The sequence below is a fragment of the Carya illinoinensis genome, chromosome 8 (assembly GCF_018687715.1).
Source record: "Carya illinoinensis cultivar Pawnee chromosome 8, C.illinoinensisPawnee_v1, whole genome shotgun sequence".
Taxonomy (NCBI): domain Eukaryota; kingdom Viridiplantae; phylum Streptophyta; class Magnoliopsida; order Fagales; family Juglandaceae; genus Carya; species Carya illinoinensis.
The window spans coordinates 10,372,501-10,388,904 of NC_056759.1; the positions used below are offsets into that span (position 1 = coordinate 10,372,501).

The 16,404-nt window shown below is 38.0% G+C and overlaps 1 protein-coding gene across 3 annotated transcripts in view; it reads right to left on the minus strand.

Annotated features, from left to right (window-relative positions):
- Nucleotides 1-10,270, minus strand: part of LOC122318584 (pto-interacting protein 1-like) — a 27,736-nt gene extending 17,466 nt beyond the window's left edge. Inside the window, exons 1-8 of one of the 3 annotated variants that reach the window (XM_043136083.1) lie at nt 10,032-10,268; nt 8,854-8,965; nt 8,250-8,500; nt 8,040-8,166; nt 7,529-7,802; nt 6,936-7,068; nt 6,671-6,757; nt 6,171-6,317 (exon numbers count right to left, since the gene is read on the minus strand). In XM_043136083.1, coding sequence (XP_042992017.1) covers nt 6,186-6,317; nt 6,671-6,757; nt 6,936-7,068; nt 7,529-7,802; nt 8,040-8,166; nt 8,250-8,500; nt 8,854-8,938 — 1,089 coding nt within the window. In that variant the 5' untranslated portion in view covers nt 8,939-8,965; nt 10,032-10,268 and the 3' untranslated portion in view covers nt 6,171-6,185. Of the gene's footprint in view, nt 1-5,971; nt 6,318-6,670; nt 6,758-6,935; nt 7,069-7,528; nt 7,803-8,039; nt 8,167-8,249; nt 8,501-8,853; nt 8,984-10,031 lie in introns of those variants that run through there. The other 2 variants (XM_043136084.1, XM_043136081.1) reach the window with 2 other exon arrangements.
- Nucleotides 10,271-16,404: the final 6,134 nt, after the last annotated feature.

The window sequence follows — 16,404 nt, forward strand, 5'->3', positions numbered from 1 at the left end:
ATAAGAACTGTAAAGGAAGGAAATGACTGAAAATGAATGAATAGACTGAATGCATGATGTATGAATATATGTAACGGCCACATAAACGAAAATGGAAAAGGCACCGAATGAAATGGACTGGGCAGATTGCAATGCGGGGTAAGTAGTACTGGTAGTACACCCAGTGCTGCACCCTGAGGAAATGGATTTCCAACCCGTGGCCATAGGCAGAATCAGGTCCAAAAGATCGCTAACCCCAGCACACTGGGCGCAACAGTGTGCAACAACCAATGAAAGAGATAATAAAAGAATGTATGTATGTTAAGAAAGAATGCATGTATGTATGTATGCATGAATGTATGTAAGAAAAGATGTATGCATGAATAGACTCTTTAAGAAATGAAGGCAGTGAGGCTTGAGGAACTGTTTTATGAAAGAAAACGTTTTTAAAGAAAAAATCCCACCTCGCAACGTTTTTAAAATGAACTACATGTCTATACATGATAAGTATACGATATGTATGGAGTGATGAATGAATGACTGAAAACCTATGTTAATATATTTTAACTGTATGAAGTAATGCATACGAGTCATCGACTCATTTTAGTTTTTATGTGTGCCCTTCCAGGGACAAGATGAGCATGACACGTCAGGACGGTCACAGCCCAAGGGGAAGAGCACGAAAGCTTAGGCAAGATATTTTGTACAAGAAACTTAATTATAAAATTTATGTTTTCCGTTGTAACATTTTTAATTAAGAAAATAAGTTTTATTTATAAACATTGAGTCTTTTGTATCCTGGTATGAAAGGAAAAGAAATTTTCAAAAGGAACCGTAATTCCCGTCTATTTTATTTAAAATTATTTTCTAAAGAACCCATCACAAGGACAGACGTTACACACGAATTCTTTGAAACTGTGAATTCACAACATAATCTAACTGTTTGTTGAGCACAGTAGAATCCGTCAATGGTGGCGTTGAAAGTAGGGACGAGGCCACCATGGGTTGGGTTGGGTGCTGCAATTTGGGTTCAAATAGCAACAGGAAATGCATACGTCTTCTTGCTCTACTCTTATTCCTTGAAATCAATTATGGGTTTGAATCAACACCAGCTCACCATGATCGATGTCTTCAATGACATCAAAGAGAACGTTGGCCTCCTCCTAGGCTTAGCCTGTGACAAGTTCCTTCCTTGGGTTGTTCTCTTGATTGGTTCTCTGGCTTGCTTCTCTGGTTATGGGGGAGGGGGAGAGATACAGAGGATAAAGATATGGGGATCAGATGTACATGGTTCCTTTTTGGGTTTTCCTGAAGTGCCTACTTGGCACATTATTATTGGTTGGTGTGAAAATCATTTTTATACCCATCCAGCCCTAAACTTTTCTCTTATTATATTCCATTTATAAATCAATCATTTGATGCCAAGTCAAAGATGTTGAGAGACTAATAAGAAAATGAATGATAAATAGATTTTTTCTTAAGTAAGTATTTAAAGAGAAATGATAGTTGTAATCGTGAGTGTGCAAGCGTTATGTAATCATTTTAAAAAAATGAATAAATACAGGACTCACATGAAAATAAATTAATTTTTTAATAATAGATCTCACTATTTTTCAAAGTGACTACACGATACTTACGTAATCTACGACTGTATATAACATTACTCGTATTTAAACTATGAGCAGAAAGATCCACACTTTGAAACGTTTTGTTAGGAACTATTGAATCAAATCCAAAATTACACAATATAACGATGGTAGTACCCTCGATTTTAATAGAATTAACATGAGAGAGCAAACATAATCCTTTTTTTTTTTTTTTAACAAACAAACATAAGAGAGCAAAGAGTAACAAAGATTTGTGGTGGATCGTAGCACGGATGACATTAATATAAAGAGGAGTAATACTAGGTATAAGTCTAAGTTGTACAAGCATTGCATAGGTCATTTGTAAAAAAGTAAGTCCCACTAAAAAAATTAAATTTTTTAAATTTTTTTCGAGGATTGCATTGTTTTATAAAGAGACTTGTATAATTATACTTGAGACTTTGTATTTTACAAATTATTACTCTATAAAGAGTTGTGAACTATGGAGTCAAGGGCTATGATTCTTTAGAAGTGATGTAGCAACCCTGTTAACAAGATCATGTGCCTTTATGTTGGCACTTTTAGAAACTTGGGTAGAGGAACATTTTTTTTACAGCATTTAAGAAGGGAGTGGCAATCCTCGGTGATGGAGCCGATTTGCCATTCCATGTCTTGATCCAACTGAGCTATAAGTTAGTGAACCATTCGGGTTTCTATGGTCAAAAAGCAACTATACTTTCTATGTAATAACTCAGTAAATTATTGAAGTGGTGAAGTCCTAATTTCCTCTCTCTGTAGAGGTCCCTCCTCCTATCATCATACAGGTTCTTGTTTTGCTAATGATTGCGGATGATCTCAAAACAATATACAGTAATTTATCCTTGTCAGAAAAGGGGAAAGGAGAACTCGTGATGGAGCCTCACTTCATCGAGTCAACTGTGGCATGTAAAGACAAATGTCTAATAGTATCTCTTCTCACATAGAAGTACTTCCAACAGTGACTTGGCAGATATGAGGAAGCTTCAGGATATAAGGTAAATAGAGAGAAGACTGCAACTATCTTTAGCAAGAATGTGGATTCTGTGAAGCAGGAGGAGTTGATATCTTTTTGGGGGGTGCAATAGTTTCTGCAATATGGGAAATACTTAGGCTCCCCCCCCCCCCCCCCTTGGTTGGTAGAGATAAAACAAAAGCTTTTTATGATATAAAGTATAAAGTGTGGACTAAGCTGCAGAGTTGGAAGAAGAAGATGTTATCTTAGGGAGGTAAAGAGGTGCTCATTAAAACTGTAGCTCTCTTGATTCCAACATATTTTATGAATTGTTCAAACTCCCTAGTAGCTTATGTCATGAGCTGGAACAAATGATGGCATGCTTTTGGTGGGGTTAGAGAAAAAATGAACAAAAAATTTAATGGATCAATTGGCCAAGATGTGTGAACATAAGCAAGTTGGGGGAATGGGATTTAAAAACCTTAGAATATTCAATGATGCACTCTTAGCCAAACAGGGATGGCGGATTATGCAAGAACTTGCTACGTTTTACACCAAGTCTTTAAAGCAAAATATTTCCCAAGAGTTACTTTCTTGGAATCAAGACTGAGATATAATCCCAGCTTCGTATGGAAAGGTATATGGGAGGCAATACAACATATGGCTTTGGGGTGCAAATAGAGAGTTGGATTAGGGAAGACTATCAAGATATGGAAGGACTATTGGATTCCTATTCATCCAACACTTGCCAACAGTATGAGAGATAAAGGAATCCCTGACTATAATGCCATTGTTGACAACCTAATTGACCCTCAGAACAAATGGTGGGATGTTGAGAAAGTGAGAATTTTGTTACCTATAATAGCAGCCAATGAAGTGTTAAAACTGATATTAAGTCCTGGTACCTCAGAAGAAAAGATCATTTAGGCTCATGAAACAAATGAGCAGTTTAGTGTGAGAAGTGCTTATAGTGTTCAGGGAGGCAAAGAGAAACATAATGGAGGGCAAAAGCTCGAGGAACATGTCTTTGCAGAAATTATGGAAAGGTTTATGGGCTATGAAGCTGCCTACAAAGATCAAGATCTTTGCCTGGAAAGCTTGTAAGGAGAGCTTACCTACCAAACATAATATGATAAAGAGACAGGTGTTGCATGAAGAGTTATGTCAATTTTACATAACTGAGGTGGAGGATGTGGCTCATGCTCTTTGTTTCTATCCTACACTCAAAGCTTGCTGGGAAAGACACTTACTTATTGTCCTATCAGCTTATTTGCCTAAACAGTATGGGGACATTGTAGGCTACATCAGTGGATTGGAATAGGAGGAAAATCTTGAACTATTTTTCCTGATCTCTTGGAGCTGCTGGTATAGGCGCAATTCATTAACTTTTGAGAATAAATGTATACAACTTGAGCAAGCTATTCGACATGCTCTGGCAGTGCAAAAGGCTTTTAAGGAGACTAAAGGGCAGCCTTTAAACTTGGTGAGACACCATTGCTGCTGGAAGCACCCTCCTCCAGGGGTGTTTAAATTGAACGTTGATGGGGCCATATTTCAAAACCAACATAGTGTTGTATTGGAGGTATTCTTAGAGATTGCAAAGGGGAAGTGTTTATGACAACTAGTAAGAGGGAACAAGAAGTGAGTAATGCAGTAGGGATTGAGATTATTGATGTAATCGATCCGGTCTAATTTTGGACAAAATTTAGAACCGAACCTGTATGTACTAGTTTTTCATTTTCAAAAATCGATTACGCACTAGTTACCTCCCTAAACTGGTACGTCCAGTTTTACAGGTTCTGGTCTGGTTTTCCTGTTTTAATATATTAAGTATATTAGTATTACTAATATATTTATCAAAAGAAATATATTGAGAATTTATTAGGTAATAAAATATTATATATATATTATATTTAAAACATATAATCAAATAAATATTCATGTTTAAGATTAAAATGTTATGTTATAAATTATAATATATTATTTCATACATAATTATATATAAAATATATTATATATAATATTAAAAATTAATAAAATATATATACTATGTGAACCGGTCGGTCCGATGTTGGAAAACTTAAAACCAATTCTGGACCAAATTGGTTAAAAACCGGTCTGGGCTAATTTTCCAATTTTTCAGTTTAATTTTATACCCCTAATCGAGATGCTTGCTATTTTTAGGGGTTTGCAGTTGAGTGTTCACTTGGGTATCCATCACCTCATAGTGGAAAGTGATTCACTGATCTTGGTGTAGGAACTACAAAAGTCAGAGCCTTCTATACAGGGGTGGAACTACTAAGGAGCTTGGGGGACTTTGGTCCCCCCAAAATTTTCAAAATTTGATGAAAATTAAAATTTTAAAGGTGTTTTTATAAATAAAGTAAACTATATGAAAACTAGTATTCCCCCCCCCCCCCCCCCCCCCCCCGCAAATTATTTTTTTGTAACTTGCCCCCCCCCCCCCCCCCCCAAAACCAGATTTTCTAGTTCCGCCCCTACTTCTATGTCCATGGTTGGAAATGTGATCAAAGATACAAAGTAGCTAATGAGCTGTTTTCAAAGCTGTGAAGTGAGATATGTTGGTAGAATATGTAATGAAGTTACATATACGCTTACAAGATTTGCTTTGAATGTTAATCATATTAGCTTGTGGTGGGATTCTTTCCCTGATGTAATTGCTCAAGCCCTTTGGACTAAGAGGCATTTGTAAGCTAATGTCTTTTAATGAGACATGTTGGTAGAATATGTAATGAAGCTGCACATAGGTATGCAAAATTTGCTTGGAATGTTAATGATATTAGCTTGTGGTGAGGTTCTTTCCCTAATGTAATTGCTCAAGCCCTTTGGACAAAGAGGCATTTCTAAATCTAATATCTTTTAATGAAAGTAGTTTTTCTATCCCAAAAAAGAACCCGGTAAATTGGACGTGCCAAAAGAGGCACCCCCGGATACATATCTATATATATATATATATGCCCATCTCTACTGCCTCATGTATAGTTTGAGTTAAATGTCCTGTTCCAACTTTTCTCTATGAAAATCATGATCATATCTGTGAGAAAAAGGGTACAAGTTCTCACCATCACATGCTTACATTTGCGAACAAATATGTTACGTGTGAGATGAAGTAATAGAAATCCGAGATGACAAATAAAATCAACAATTGGAGTGTGTTTTGGGGTGGCCAGAAATCACTCTGTAAATGGGGGGGAATGGTTGCCGAGATCGGGACTAAAAATCATGACGGAATTGGTTACTAGGTAGATTATAGATACCTTCTTACATCACCATAGATCATAGGTTTTTTGTAATGAAGAACGAGCTAAATAGTACCAGAGTACCCAGATCACATTTAACGACCCACCTACCATTAATTTAAGTAAAGATGGCAATCATTTTAGGAGAAAGGAAGGAAGAGAAAATAGAGCCTAGAATATTAAAACTGGAGGGTAATTCCAGATGAGAGGAAAGACGGTCCCACAAATTATGAACAAATCAATACTGTAAATAATGGAAGCATAGTGAACCTTGTTCAAACAATTTATACTCACATGAGTGCACATATGCACCTGCAAAAGCGCCGGGGCCGGGGAGGGGGGGGGGGGGTGGAGAGAGAGAGAGAGAGATCACAAGCTTGGAGTTTCACCAGCAGGTCCAGACCGGGCATGTAACAGCGGCTGGAGGGCTTTGACTACAATGCTCATGTTTGGCCGGAAGTCAGCTTCATATTGCACGCACAAGGCAGCAACAGCAGCCATCTGTAAATCAGGACAAAGGGCTTACAATGTTACATGTAGGATTGAAGTTTGATATCTTTTGCTGTTCTCGCTCTCTCTCTCAATATATATATAGATATATCTATCTGTATGTGTGTGTGTGTGTTGTGTAAATTTTTCTTGAGCTAAGACTACACAATTGTTCTCAAATGAAAGTTTTACATTCATATCCAACCACCCGCATAACCTATGTCCGGAGTGCTACCTTACATCTCCTAGGCTACATGTCTAATATTTTTTGCTTGAGATGTAGTGGTAATCTATCATTATTATTCAAATGCATAGAGAAAACAAATGCTACTTCTTCAAAAGTTAAAAGAGAGGGGACAAAATACCTTTGCAATTGCCTTAGGAGGGTAATCTCCGTTAAGTCTTGTATCAACACACTGCTTAACCTTGTCTTCACTAAGTTTTGGTGTAGCCTGACAAATTTCAAAACCTTCTACAGTCAGCTTGGGTGATAGGACAAGATACTTGGACACAAAACAGAGGAGCTAGATTTAAGAAAACCTTCTTGTCTCCACTCTAATTTTTATTCCAAAATAATTGAAAACAAATCAGAGGAGCAAGATGTAACAAAAGAGTAGTGCAATCTAGTACCCATGTGACTAAACTCTGCTGTCCACGTGGTAAGGTATGATCAACAGGCTTTCGCCCTGTCAGAAGTTCAAGCAGGACAACACCAAAGCTGTACACATCACTCTTGGAATTCAACTGTCCAGTCATGGCATACCTGCCAACCACAAGTACTGAATGACAAAATGTATGCCGCCCAAGAAGTGCACTCTCATTAGGGAAGGAAAAAAACTAAAACATAGATGAAGTCTCGCATCAAGCTTTAATATAGAAATACTCAAGTAGTTTCATCTGATGCCCAATATAATTGCAAGAGGGGCAAGTAAAACACTTTGAACCTTTTGACATCGGATTTGCCTCAGTAAATATACAAGGATTCATTTCTAGTCAGGAAAGATCTCACAAACCAAAAGGAGCACTAATTGAGAGATTTAGAGCAGTTCAAATCATCATGGTGATTTCATGAAATCTTTGGCAGCCAATTTCACGTGATGTTAAAAAGATTAGCTTCCCTCATGACCATATATCATACTTCATGCAAAAAAAAAAAAAAAAGAACAAAAAAACAAAATGAAAGGAGAATGAAAACAAACACGATGCACCCATAAATTGCTTACTCAGGTGCATGATAACCAAAGGTTCCGAGAACACGAGTGGAGTGAAGACGTGCAGCCATATCAGGAGCTTGATTTGACAAATCAAAGTCTGCAATCTTAGCAACACCATCGTCAAAGATTAGTACATTGCTGGACTTGATGTCACGATGAATGATGTGAGGATTGGCCTTCTCATGCAAGTAATCAAGCCCTTTCGCAGCCCCCACAGCAATTTTTACACGTTGTGCCCATGAAAGAACAGGACCAGGTTGTGCTCCTTTGACCCCCTTCCTCCCTGCCACAAAAAACAAAAAGGATACACTAACACCACTCAGAAACTGGAAATATAGCAGCTCTCACTTATACTCACTGCAAATTACAGAAATGACTTTAAATTGATAAATTACATAGAAATTTCCTTATTTCGGTATTTCATGTAACCTAATAAATGAATCAAGAAGATGTGGCTATAAATAAAAAACATACAATAAGGGTTTTAACATCTTACAGTTGTAGTTTAATCTTTACTTACCATGTAGAATATCATGAAGAGATCCATCAGATGCAAAGTCATAGGCAAGAATACGGGAATTCCCATCAATACAGTAACCAAGCAATTGAACAAAATTTTCATGCTTCAGCCTTGAGACCATAGAAACCTGTAAAGTATAACATTAATTAACGTAAAAAGCTTCACCCATTTTATCAACATGGCATACATAGTAGTTATAGTTGTCTATACCTGGGCTAAAAATTCCTCGTCAGGTTGTTTGCTGGCATCTAACATTTTGATTGCTGCAGGCTTCCCACTTTTAAGAACCCCATGATATACCCTCCCATAAGAGCCCTCTCCAATTAATGCAGCTGTACCAAAGTTATCTGTAATTTCCTTTAGTTCATCCACTGGTATCTCAGGAACTTCAATGGGCTGAACTTTCACAGTTTGTGGACCCTTGGGAGCAGTGTCTGATGTATAATAACCTTCAACGTTTCCTGCAGGACATAAATTCAATTCAGATAATTAAAAAGAAAAAAAAAAAAAAACAATGAGTCAATATATGAATGCGCTAAAAAAAAACGCTAAGTTTATGAATGCAGCGCACATTTTTGGGTGTGTCTCAGAAAATGGATTTAAGAACTATAAGTGTACAAATTAAAATGCACGTACTTATAAAAATAAAATAAAATAAAATAAAATTAAAATGCAAACCTCCAACCTGGCTGGCGATTGCATTTTAGAAACTACTGATTCAAATATTGACTGTATTGATCTAGCAATTCATTACAAAGCTACTTTAATAGTTATAGTCCTGATAGCACCAACTCTATCTCAGCTGACAGATTACCTGCTGAAGGTTTGATCATGTATGGACCTCCACTTTCAGCAGCTTTATGGACGTCGTCTTCTTGACAACAACCGAAGCAGCTCATGATTCCTTCCCTCAATTGTACTCCTCTCTGATCCAGAAGTATCAGCTTAGCCAAACAAAACCAGCAAATCTAATTTTTACATGTTAAGCATGTAGAAGACAAAAACAATAGAATTGACCAGCTGAAGTGCTTCATAAGATATTGATCAGCACAAAAAAATTTCAACAATGCAATTAAAATGATGAATCTTACCATTAATCTGCTTAAAAAAGATGCAATGAAATTATCAAGATGTTTCAACAGACAGAAGTGCCTTACTTAACCATGAGCATCCAAGCAACATGTTATTATCATACTTTCCATACTTGATCATAGTAAATTTATCTTCTCCAACGAACTAACAGGATCAGCTTTAAGAAAAAGGAAAATAAATTTATATTCTCCAAAAACTATATTCATTCCGCTTCCTTCATTTCCCTTTTCAGTAAGTAATGCATTAACAATAAATGTGCTAAAACCAGCTCACTTCCTTCATCTTTTAGGGTTATGGCAATGACAAGACACCAAGGATATGAACACGTGCAGATAATAGAAAAACAAGAATATCTGCAGCCAAACTAAGTAGCTGGGAATGCAGGTTCTATTGAGTTAACCACATCCGAGATAGAAATGCCCATGGATTACAGTAGTAATTTCATAAACATCTTAATGCTCCCAAACACGCGGAATTTTTTTATTTCTTGGAAGGTTCGTGGCACAGAAGTTCTTAGAGACACAAAATGCACGAATATCCAGCGACATTCCTCAAGATTTTTTTTTCGCATCAGTTCAATATAAACCATATCCACCTCAAACGAAGTTATTACATCCAATCAATCCACTTCAGCTATCATGCACAAGGATGCTACACATCAAGACCAATCACCATCAACAATCAGAACTAAATGAGCACGAACATAGATACCAAGAAAACAGTGAAAAAAACAAGTAAAGATTAATTACACGATTCATGAAATAGAACTATTTCTTACTGAGACACACTTAACCTCCCAACTCAAATTCGCAACTACTCACGAAACGACACGCATGGGCTAACGAAAACGAAACGAAACGGAATTGAAATTTCTGAAGAGTTACAGAGAGCTATCCGCACCTGAAATCAGAGAAGAGGCAGCAGCTCGGCAGGTCCGTACGAAGTGGGAGATCTCAGCTTCGAAGCCGGCAAGGGGGTGCGCAAGATAAGGGGAGCTGAACGCGCAGGATAAAGCGCTCCGGGACCGGGCCTTGTCTAGTTGGTGTTACCGTGTTGCTGGTTCGAGGTTGGTGCGGGAGGCGAGCTAAACAGACTTGACCCGACTGAGTCACTGTAATACCGAGTCGAAGTTTCAATTGGGGGTATTTCGGTACGTGTCTTGGTTTGATTTTTTCTTTTTTTTTTTGAAAATGTGAATCTATTCATCATAACGAAGTTACAAATGTGACTTATCATTACAAAAAAATTTCAACTATAAGCCAACCTATGCATATGCTCTGAAAGTACCCCGCACACGGAGTAGCGGACATTGTCTTAACTTCTAAACTTCTCCGAAGAGAGAAAACACTGTATAAAACAGAATGACCAGCCCTCCAACCTTCTAAGAAGGTGGATTAAGGGACATTATTGCTTTGGACACTAAGTCCAAAAGCATACTCCTAATTTATTACTAACAAAATAACATAAAAACTATACTACCAAACTACCAAACAACCAAACTCCAACGAAACCGAGCAGCAGCGAGGGCCCGGCGGCACACCCACCCCAGACGACGGCATCAGGAGCCCAAGCATAGCACGAGTACCTAGCTCGCCTGCGGACCACAGAACCTCCATCAGAGGTTGGTCGTACGTCCACTGGCCGTAACACCGACTGCCTTTCTCCACAGCACCAACCCCGGGTTGTGTCTGGTCAAAAAACCCCATCACCCGGTTAGTTTACACCAAGAAATACAACACAAAGCCCAGAAAAAACACTGACTGATGAACGGACGAAACTCAGAAAAACAAATAAAACAGACGGAATAAAACCAACACAAAAACAGTGGTGCGTGCAACACAACCACTCTTAGAGGGGGTCCGACGGTCGTTCGATGACCACCCGGAGGCTTAGGACCCAGAAAAGCCAGGTTTTGATCCGTCAGGTGGCTCCCCGGTGGCGCGTGACAACCACGCTCTGGGTCTGTCCGGTGTCTTGGTTTGATTGTTTCAAGATCGGTGGGGGCTATATTCAAATGAAAACCTCAATTATGTTTCAATAATAATCTCTTAGGCCAATTAGGCTAGTGGTTATGGTGAACTCACACACGAGAAGGGATTCAGACACCCTCTAAACACCCTCAGGAGGTTTCTGCCATCTGGTATGTGAATGGACTAGTCTACTTGACTCCTTATTGTGTTGGGTATGGACATTTTTAAAAGAAAAACGCTGGAGGCAGTCGGCTGGTGCAAGCGTGGGGCAAACAGCATTAATGTGGAAAAAATAAAATGGCACCGTTTTAAGTTTTTGATATTTATCCCCATTTCTGCAGCTCTCCCTCCTTCTCTCTATGTTTCGAAGGCTCTATTCTTCAATGTAGAGAATAGATCCCACTTTGAAAAGAGCTTTGATAGTTGAACCAAAAATGCAATGATGGTCCTAATATTAGCATGCCATATCCAGCCATGCGCAATGTCCTCACAAAATCAAAAGTTTCTGTAGATGGCAGTGAAAGTGTCTGAAGAAAAAGTTGATAAGAGAACTCCATATAAGCATAACAGAGTAAACTATGGGTACTCAAACTTGGATTACAAGAAGGTTATACTCTTGATCTTATTTTTTTCCATTTATTTTTCTGGGTGGTTGGGTCGGATTTGAAGGCGATTATGCTATGCCCTTGTGTTTTTGTGTATTGGACGAATCGTGCTTTGTGCCATCACAAGTAGAAGTATGTACTGTCATTCATCTTCATACTCTCCCTCTATCTCTCTGTGTTCTTTCTTCTTCTATTTTGGCTAATTTTTTGTTTCTTTTTCTTTTTCTATTGGGTTGTCTTTTAATTTGATTTTGGTCTGGATTCCACTGAGTGCTTGGTTTATTTCTGTAGTGATTGGCCAAAAGTAGAGGAGGACTGTCAGAGAGCTATTCAACTTAAACGCAGAAAAAGATTCACCCAAAAAGAATGAAAAAAGAATTTGAGTGAATGGCCATATCTTGTATGCTGATCAACTCATTCTCCCACAAAGGAATGGGTCCAAATAGTATAGCTTATCATTTCAACCTGCAATATCAAACACCAAAACCAGTATTTTTCTATAAACTACCTGAGACGACAAGTCAGCGGCTACGTAAATAAGCACGGAGGTGACACTCTTTTTTAAGACTGACTAGGACTTCACCATCCCCAAGTACCACCCCCACAAAACCAACTTTTGAGATTGACGAAGAAGAAGAAGAAGAAAAAGAGAAAGGCAAAGAGAAGAAAGATGGGGAGAGCTCGTATTCTCGAGTTCGCCTGAGGAAAACGGGGAACCAAAAATAAGCTCTAGACCTTGTCATTTGGGTCCTCAAAATGGAAGCTTGGGTTGGGCCATTGAGGTGGGTGATCGGATGGCTCTAGAACAAGCGATGAATGCCAGCATTTTTCTAGAGAGCGTCCCTAATTTTGGTGGGTGTATCATTGAATGGGGGTTTTGGAAGAGAGCTTGAGTTTTTAGGCAGAAAGTAACTGTTGACCAATTGGGGATTACAATTTTTTTTTTCTTTCGAATGTAACGGCTGAAGTGGCAAGCTGACTGCTCGCCGTTTGCAAGCAACAACTGCCTCTAGCAGAATTGTTTTTAAAAAGCACCACCTCCTCTTTAGCAGTTTTGATAAGCACATTAGGGTGTTTGAATTCCTTCTCGTGAGTTAGTTCATTCCTTCTTGTCCAAATCAATCTTTTAGTCACAGCAGCTTCCTCAAGCTCTTCTTGGTCCAGACTTTTGGTCTATTGGTTCCATATGTCTAGAAAATACTCACTTTGGGAAGCCATTTTTTGAATCTTTCTACAACTCAGACTCCACACATCTCTAGCAACAGAACAACCCCACAATACATGGCCTGATGTTTCAGAACATAAACCACAGACTAGGCAGACAAAATCCTCAAGAACCTTCCTCTTCACTGGATTGGATAAAGTGGGAAGGGTTTCGCTGCAAGCTCTCCAAATAAATAATTTTACAGTATTATGGGTCTTTAACTTCCAAATTGCTTTCTATCCATCTTGATGTCTTCTACCATTAGACGATTCACCCACTGAACTAGCTTGAAGATCTTTGAGAAAATGATATGATACTATTCTTAGAGTAGCCAAACCAGTTTATCTTCTCTGCCACCTATGCTAATTCAATTAGTTTATGATGATGCTGATTGTTGATGGTGGTGCTTTTTAAAAATGCACCACCATCAACAATCAAGCTAGTTCAGTGGGTGAATGCCAATATGCTTATCACCATCAGGAATGAACTCACTCACGAGAAGGGATTCAAACACCCTAATGTGCTTATCAAAACTGCTTAAGAGGAGGTGGTGCTTTTTAAAAATGCCAATACCCAACACAATAAGGAGTCAAGTAGACTAGTCCATTCACATACTAGATGGCAGAAACCTCCTAAGGGTGTTTACAAGCTTAATTGGGATGCAACAACTAAAAGTGCAGATATAGGCATTGGTATGATAGCTAGAGATTTCAAGGGTCAAGTTCTTGGCACTTTTTAAGCTCCTAGAAGCATGAATGAGAATCCTTTTACTACTGAGACTTCTGGTCTTTTGCTGGCTACCATCTTCAGTAAAGAAATGGGTTCCTCTAATATTATTCTTGAAGGGGATGCATTGCAAGTGGTCAATACGGTGAGTCAGGATGCAATAGATTTGAGCTTAGGAGGATTATTGATTGAGGATGCTCAAAATGTCCTTAAATCCTTTGCTTTTTGGTTTGTTGTTCATACCAGTAGAAATGCTAATATGGCAGCTCATAGGTTGGCTAAAGAAGCTCGTGTTCTTGATGAAGACATGTATGTTTTGTAAGATTTTCTTCAATGTATTCAGTCTATTGCTTTAAGTGAATTGATGTAACTCTTCAATGATGAACAAAGTGCAGTTTCATTTAAAAAAAAAAATCTCTTACGCTTGGTTTGGATACCAAAATACTTTCATATTACATCTCATTCAATTTCATGTCATCTCATTTCAATATTTAAACACCACAAACATAAATAATTTTCAATTACAAATTTTCAAAATTTTCATTTAATAATTATCTAATCATTACAACTTTTCCAAATTCTTAAACAAAATATAAAAAATAATTCAACTTTTTCAAATATCAAAACAAAAATAATATTAAAAAATAATTTTATAACTATAACTTTATAATATTTTTATTTAACTTTTTCTCTCTCATTTCTCAAAATCCCATAAAAATATTAACTCAAATAATTTCACTACTATTTACAAATTATTTCACTATTATTTACTGATCATCTCATCTCATCTCACTATTCAAACCAATCCTTAGTATCTTTTACTTGATTTTTAAGTTACCACCTGTCTTCGTTTGTTTTGTTTGGGATTACGTTGGTTTATGGCATTTTTGTCTTTCATGCGTTTCTGCTACTTTCTGAGGTTTCTTCGGTTAGGGGTGCTACTTGGAACTCTTGAACAGGGCACCGTGCCCCTGTCATGCCCCTTGCCCCTGCATGGGTGAGGGGCAAGTTTGGGCCCTCATGCCCTTGCACCGTCCTCAGGGATTTCGGGTAGCAAAAAACAAATCAACAACAAATCAGAAAACAAAAATAAAAAATAAAAAAATCCCAAACATAATAGATTTGATTTCTAAGTAGACCTCTACAAAGAACCATGACCACTCGTGGTCGTGGGTCCCTTTGCTAACACCAGCCACGAGTGGTCGTGGTTCCCTTTACAAACCCACAGCCATTCAATTTTGTTCTTCAAGAAGGAGGAGAAAAAAAGTATAGGAGTCAGGAGAGAGAGAGAGAGAGAGAGAGAGAGAGAGAGAGAGAGAGAGAGAGAGAGAGAGAGAGAGAGAGAGAGAGAGAGTAATGGGGGGAGGAAGAGTTAGAGAGATAGAGGGAGAAAAGAGAGAGGGGGGAAAGAAAGAGAGGGAGAGGAGTCTGGGGGCTAGCTCTTAAGTTAAACCTAGGCCTAAATGACGTCGTTTTTATTTAAAAACTAAAATAAAACCTAAGTAAAACGACGTCATTTTATTAAAGAAAGTGTTTTTTTAAACATGTGTTTTGGGGGGGGGGGGGGGGGGGGGGGGCTTAGGACTGGAGGATGAAGGACCCCGCCCCATCCAGGCAGTTGTCAGACGGGGTGGGGCAGGGTGGCGAGGGGCGATGCCCCATCGCCCAGCCTTACATTTGGTTTTCTTCCTAGTGCATTTTGTGCCTAGTTGTTGTTGTGTTTTGACCTTTGAGACTATTTTCTTTCTAGGCCGGATGCACATGAGGGTTGAAAAAAATGAAGGAAAACAAGAAAGAGAGAGGTCAAGAGAAAGAGAGAATGACACTTTTTTTCTTTGATTGATGAAAATAAAAAATAAAATAAAATGAAAAAGAGAGATTGGAGAAGAGAGAAAGGGGCTAAGAGACTTTGAGAGTACAAAGATATAAGGCATAGACCCCTATTTATATAAAAATAGGTCAAGTGAAATTAGGGAGTTTTATCATCAAAGTAATATGCATAAACTTCATCTAGGTAGTATTCTAATCAACTTTAATTGGATAATCATATCAAGATATTATCAAATTAAGAGTCTTAATTTGATATTATCTTCAACATCCTCTCAAATACAAGATAAAAAATTTCGAAATATTGATTTTAAAATTTGAATATAGCCTTCATATCCATTGATTGATCGCCGATAAAATGGTAAAAATGGTATTGGTGATGAAGTAACTGGCAATTGGAACATTAAATTTGGAGTTGTGGCTAACAATAGACTGTATATGGCCATAGTCAACTATAAGACCAAAATTAGAAGGTCGAAAAATGAGAAATAAAAAGACCCATAGCTAATGAGGATACTCCAAATACATGGATGTGAGAATAAACATAATCATCTAAATTAGAAAAACTTTGAGCCATTGCAAGAAGTCCAATGAAAAAATAGATGAAAAATATGAAACCAAAGTGAAAAATCGAGTAGGAAGAACACCGATCAAAGTCAATGGTCTAAGGTCAATTGTCAAAGTCAACCAGTAAGTCATTGACCAACATCAAACGTCAATGGTCAAAATCAACGGATGACATGGCACTTACTGATGTGTGCTCTAGGCTATCATTGACTGATGATGTGGCATTAGAGGTTGATGCGGACTTGGGCTAACGTGGCACAATATGAGGATGACATATATCGTTGTTGATCTTTCTGTGCATGGACCACGCACAAATCCTTTGGGCAACTTGTGTGGGCAAGTGCAACTTGTGATGGTGTTGATTTTTGGCTTGT